General features: G+C 43.9%; 1 protein-coding gene across 1 annotated transcript; it reads right to left on the bottom strand.

Annotated features, from left to right (window-relative positions):
• Positions 1–586: 586 nt before the first annotated feature.
• LOC139179078 (uncharacterized) lies at positions 587–961 on the bottom strand. Its single transcript, XM_070778357.1, has one exon. It carries the CDS (start codon positions 959–961, stop codon positions 587–589), a length of 375 nt encoding a protein of 124 aa, XP_070634458.1.
• Between the last annotated feature and the right edge of the window lie 5,573 nt (positions 962–6,534).

Raw genomic sequence — 6,534 nt, 5'->3', positions numbered from 1 at the left:
GCCTCTCTTCCATCCAAGTCTGGCTAATTCCTGAAAGATGCTTCAGTACTCAGGCTGAATCAGATTTCACCTTTCCAGGTAGCTTTTGCCCAAGTCCATCTCCTCTCCTACCTAGACCACTTCACACTCGGGGTCAGATGCCCCTCTAGGCAGCCCACTAGAATCCTGTGTTTAATTCTAGCACAGTGATACCAGGCTGCATTGAAATGGTCTGTTTAGTTTTCAGTGCCTCGAATTCTCTCCTCTTTCAATCCAAAGTGTCAGTTCCTTGAAGTTGCAAGTTTGCCTGACTCATGTAACTCTAGCATCATGCCTAACATTTGGTTAATAAATATTTGATGATGAAGGAAGAGAAGAAGATGAAAGGAAGGAAGGAGGGAGGAACCTGGTTCTCTGGAGCAGCTGAGATCTGGAGATATTCCCAGAGGTCCTTGCAAACATGTCAGACCCACAGGGAGCCCTCATCAAAACCAGCAGGAGAGATCAGCAACACCAGTTAACCAGAGGCATTCTATTTGGCAAACAGTGCTATCACTTTTATCATGTTCACAGTGTGATAAATGCTACTCTGAGTTTCTTACATGTGTTAATCAATTTGATTCTTACAACCATACAAGGCAACCATTTTGCAGAGGGAGAAACCGTAGAAGTGACATAAGCTCCTCAGAACATACTGGCGGTGGGCATTGGCGGGGCGGGGTGGGGGGGAGTGGGGGCCGCAGCAGTGGGCGCGAGGGGGGACGGCGGTGGGCGTGGAGGGTGGGGGGGGGCGTGGGGGGGGCGGGGGTGGGCGTGGGGGAGACGGGTGGGGGGCGGGTTGTGGGCGTGAGGGAGGTGGCTGGTGGGCGTGAGGCGGGTGGGTGGTGGGTGTGGGGGAGGCGGCTGGTGGGCATGGGGAGGCGGCGGTGGGCGTCGGGGGCTGGCAGTGGGTGAACACAGGCATTCTGACTTCACAGCGCATCTCCTCACAGCTGTGCCCATGTCTCTTTTATTGACATCCATTCATATGGAATCACTATCCATCACTGATTTCCACAACTCTTTATACAAATTGTTTTTATTTCATATTTGTTTATAATACGAGCCAAACGAAACATACATACGCACACGTACAAATTAAGAACCAGCTGAGAACTGAGCAGCCAGGAGTTACAGTAAGGAGTGTTTGAGATACAAGGATGAAGTGCTGGATGCAACAGGGAGCTGGGGCTGGCCTCTCACTTTCCTACAGGTAACACACTGCTGCTGCTGCTGCTAAGTCGCTTCAGTCGTGTCCGACTCTGTGCGACCCCATAGACGGCAGCCCACCAGGCTCCCGGGTCCCTGGGATTCTCCAGGCAAGAACACTGGAGTGGGTTGCCATTTCCTTCTCCAATGCATAAAAGTGAAAAGTGAAAGTGAAGTCGCTCAGTTGTCTCCAACTCTTAGCGACCCCATGGACTACAGCCCACCAGGCTCCCCCGTTCATGGGATTTTCCAGGCAAGAGTACTGGAGTGGGGTGCCATTGCCTTCTTCAGTGCACGTTATTATCAGAGTCCTTCAGGAGCTGTGCTCAGATGGAGACTCAGCCCTCCCCTTCTCGCTGCTGGTGAGTGAGCCAAGGCAGAGGACAGGAATACTCTTAGAAAGTCAACATGTACAGATAATCTTTCTAAGCAACCAGTCCAACCTTCTAAGATTGTACATTGATTTTCCTTCAGTTCAGGTCTACCTTTTTACAAAAGATGAAGAGTTACTATTTCAAAGAAATGACGTTTAACCAATTTTCCACCTTTACCTATAAGATAGCTTATCCTATTATTTTCCAGAATCACACTTAATGACTGATTAAATGGAAGATGCTCCATTTTTATAGAAGATTTGTAAAATATGTATTGCATTAATAATTGCCTTTATATTGTCTTTCTACTGTTAATGGAAGATATTCAATTCCTCAAATGCTTGTTGGTGTACTATAGTTTTGTAGCAAAACTAATAAAGATTATGGAGATTATAAAGCACTTCTTGGTGGCTCAGATGGTAAAGAATCTGCCTGCAATGCAGGAGACCTAGGTTCAGTCCCTGAGTCGGGAAGAACCTCTGGAGAAGGGAATGGCAACCCACTCGAGTATTCTTGCCTGGAGAATTCTATGGACAGAGGAGCCTGGTGGGCTACAGTCTGTGGGGTTGCAAAGAGTCAGTCACGACTGAGAGACTAACACAGTTATATATATAACTTCTCAGGGTCACTTTACCCAGCCTAGTGGCTTAGTCGGTGTAAATTCACCCACAACCTGACTCTTTGCAACTTTAATGTCCATCCATGGCATATTGCATCAAATAATTTGGGAGCGAACACTGGAAAGCTGAAAATAAAACATGAAATACTTCTCTCATGAAATAAACATTAAATAGACAAAGTGATGAAAAACATAACTGATTTTTAACTTCAAAATACCTATCACATGGGGAGTATTGTGTGATTTTTGTCTGTCTTATTTTCAGAAAAATATTTTTCTTTTTTTCTGAATTGTTCTTTGGTTTCCAAAACTTTGGACTCCACTCATACTGCATGCATTCTTGCAAGGATCCTGTGGAGACCCATAAAAACACGCTCTTGTATCCCAGATGGCCCCCCTTTTTTTTGTTTTTCATTTTTTAGAGGCAGTACTACTTAATAGCTGATGGTTAGCAGTCCCTCTTCTGAGTGGACTGTTTTTAGTGTTTAAAAGAGAATATAATTCTCCAAGGATCCATGCTTAAGGAGAAATACAAAAGCTACCTAGGTGTATTTTAGTAGTAAATTCTGTATTTGCTAAAGCCTGAGGAGTTTTTTATTAATGAACATCCAAGAAATAGTTTCGAAGTTGTACACACACACACACAGACACACTTTAACCCATGACATTAATTAGGCTTGTCAATATTTTTTTACATGTGCAAGGATTAAGAAAGAAATACATTTTTACATGTGAGATAAAACAGAGCCAAATCTTAGAAAAACCAGTATTTCCAAACAGCTTTAAAGCCTGAGTCCAGGCCTGGGTGAGTCCAGGCCTGGGTAACCACAGGTCCAGTTACTGACTCTCTTTTTAATGTAGCAACAGGTCAGGGCTGGTGTCCAGGATTTCTGCCCAGGGTCCATTACATAACACAGCCTCATTAACCCATTTTCTTTAATCACCTCCCTACTATAACCCACAGATGGCAGTAAAGCCCATCCTGGACTGAATTGTGTACCCCTCCCTCCCCGGCCACAAACTCATATGTGGAAGTCCTAATCCCTAAGGACCTCAGAATGTGATTGGAGTTGGAAGCAATTGAGACAATGAGCAGGCCCTAATCCAATGCGACTGGCCTCTTTGTATGAAGAGGAGGGTTGGGACTTGGGCATCGGGGAGCACAGAGGAAGGCCCTGTGAGGACACAGGGAGATGATGGCTGTCTACATGCCACGGACATGGGTCTCAGAAGAGACCAGTCCTGCCAACAGCTGGACCTCAAACCTGCAGCCTCCAGAACTGTGAGACTCTCTGTTGAACAAGCCACCCGATCTGTGGTTCTTTGTTATGAGAGCCCAAGAAGACCAATGCAATGTTATGAGAGCCCAAGAAGATCAATGGTATATCTGTATCAGTGTATACAGGAAGGTCTGAGTCCTAGCCCAGAGCATCACACCACCAGTCACATTACCTGTTTTCTTTCATCGCCTGCTCAGCTGGTCATCTGCAGAAGGCAACACAGTCAAGCTGACTTTGAGCCCACAGCATACACACAGCTTCAGACAATAGGAACTAACTGATTAAGAGGAATCAGCAAAATATTTTTGAAAATCAAAGGCTAGGCTCTCTCTTCAGTAGTTAAGAATTTCACATAACCCCAGTTTAAAACCACATGAAGAGGAAAACAAGAAAACGAATTCATCTTATTTCCAGTGAGCATATTGTCAACAGCAATATTGGCAACATTTTCGTTTTCATCTCTGTTTTCTATTTCTTGCAGATTATTTGTTCCCTAGTCTTGATAAGAACCTTGTGTGGGAGAGTCTCTCATCTTAATTGTGCCTTCTTGCATCCCCTGTGTCTACTGCAATCCCACCAGTAATGACTAAGATGCTGGTTCTAATAACTGTCTTTGAAATGGAAACTCTGACTCGTTGATTACTAAGAAAATATCTTTAGAATTGCATGGGACTGTAAAAGCTGTTTTAGCACTATAAAGTTAAATCCGTCTCATTTAGCCATCTACAGTTGCTTAGTATAATCTATTCCCAAGATCGTGAAAAGAAAGTAAGTAAGTCCATAAATACTCTGGTGGTTTGTAAGTCACAGTGAACAGCAGTTCAGTGAATCAGGAGAGACCCCTATTGACCTTTTCAGGTATTATGAGAAATCTGCAACTAGGATAATGCTTCCTTGCATGCCCTAGTGTTTGTGTTTGTGTAAATCAAGGGCACTTGACATCTTGAGATTGGTGGTCATGTCTGATTTCTCTTTGCTTCCTAGTGCCTACTACAGAACTCAGTCACTATTAGCAGCCCAGTGATATCCATTTTGCTGCTTCAGTTGCTAAGTCCTGTCCAACTCTTTGTGGCCCCATGAACTGCAGCACGCCAGGCTTCCATGTCCTTCACTATATCCCAGAGCTTGCTCAAACTCATGTCCATTGAGTTGATGATGCCATCCAATCATCTCACCCTCTGTCACCCCCTTCTGGTCCTGCCCATTTAGTAATACTGAACTGGACTGGCTGGAAGTGAACTGTTTACAAGTAAGAGGCTCCCACTGAGACAAGATTAAATGCAAGGGAATTTGTATTTATAGAACGGATGCAGGAAATTGTCACAATTCCAAGAGTGGCACAGAGCTGGGTCTTAGATTCAGCTGGAAGCTGGCATCTGAATGAAGTCAGGGCTCTCTCCGTCTCTGCTGGGTTCATCTCTGGCCCCTCTTTCTTTTCTTCCCCCTCTGTTCACTTCTTCAGCCCACTCAAAAAAATTACTGGTAGACTGGCAGAAGGGTTTTAAATGCTACAGTTTTTCACTGTTTGGAAAGCCTGCTTTGATTGATCGCCAGCCCAGATTCTCTAGTGCAGTTTAAGCAGGGGAAACTGCAAGCCTTAGAGGAAAGCAAAGGGCAGACAGTCCCATTTGGCATCAATTCTGTAGAAGAACGAATGAATGAACAAATGAATAGTTTTTAGCACCAGTATATTAAAAGACCTTGAGAAGTCACGAACGTATAAAAGGACCAGTGCATGCTTAGTCACTCCGTTGTATCTGACTCTGTGACCCCATGGACTGTAGCCCACCCGGGTCCTCTGTCCATAGGATTCTCCAGGCAAAGATGCTGGAGTGAATTGCCATGCCCTCCTCCAGGGGATCTTCCCGACCCAGGGACTGAACCCGTGTCTTTTATGTCTCCTGCATTGGCAGGTGAGTTCTTTACCACTAATGCCACCTGGGAAACCAAATAAAGAAAAATTCTTTTTAAATAAAAAAGTAAAAATTTGCGTAAGAGCCAAAATTTTTTTAAAAAGCTGAGAGATTTACTTAAAATGTGGACTGATTAGACTAAAATATTGGAATATTGGAAAACAGAGAAGAAACCCCCTTTCTGTTGGACATCTGAAAAGTTTGCTTTAGTTTTATGTACACTGTTGCTGGTTTTCCCCCAAGCAGGCTGAGTCAGGTTGGGTGTGGATTTCATGATTTTTTGCACAGGATATCTCCCTCCATCACAAATCTTTGAGGCATGGCTTTTGGAAGTTTTATGAAGAATCCAAACAATTTTTCAGCATCACCCTATTGCCTGCTGTGTAGGTTATTGGTAGATATTTGTTGAAGACATGCACCTCCTCCGCTTATTTACTCAACTCTCTGCAGTTTTCTGACAGATTTCGAAGTGGAAAAAGAAGGGGTTGACCAGTGAAGTGTAAAGAGGGTTTACATGATTCTGAAGGTCAGGGAATTTTACGTTAAAATTCGAAATGGCTATGGAGTCTACACTTGATATTTGGTCTATGCTTTAGATCAAATTACATGTTCTGGGAAGCACTGACATCATAGAATGGATATCTATAGGCCTGGATGAATCTGCAGCAGTTGAGTGATGCCTGAATGCTCCTGTCCATCACCTAGAACTAGAAAATGTTCAAGCCACCGACCTGTGTCAGCAGAGACCAAATCACCAGAAAATTTCAGAAAAGAGCTCAGTTCTTTAAAATCTTACCTGAGAATTTCTAGAAAATAAGGTCACTGGGAAATTTCCAAACACAGACATCTACCTCATCCTCATCTCATCCTCGTCCTGATGAAGTGCAGGTGAGAAGTCTGCAAGGTGAGCTAGAAAAACACCATCCCTTGGTCTGTGTTCTGCATTTTTCCTGTGTATTCCTAGGTTGAATGTGATAAGGTGAAAGTATACCGTCCCCTCCCCTCCTCCACCTTCTCCGGACGTTCTTGCTTAGAAATTCTATTTCTCCTCCTCTTCTTCCACACAATGGTCCCTTTAAACAAATAATCTCTCATTTATCCAAGAAAAATCCTGGATTATG

The sequence above is a fragment of the Bos indicus genome, chromosome 23 (assembly GCF_029378745.1).
Source record: "Bos indicus isolate NIAB-ARS_2022 breed Sahiwal x Tharparkar chromosome 23, NIAB-ARS_B.indTharparkar_mat_pri_1.0, whole genome shotgun sequence".
Lineage (NCBI taxonomy): Eukaryota > Metazoa > Chordata > Mammalia > Artiodactyla > Bovidae > Bos > Bos indicus.
Note: the sequence above shows the minus strand (reverse complement) of the source record. Positions and strands in the feature narration are given on the sequence as shown.

Coding starts and splice junctions, on each gene's coding strand:
- LOC139179078 (XM_070778357.1), bottom strand. CDS start 961: ATGCGCTGTGAAGTCAGAATGCCTGTGTTCACCCACTGCCAGCCCCCG.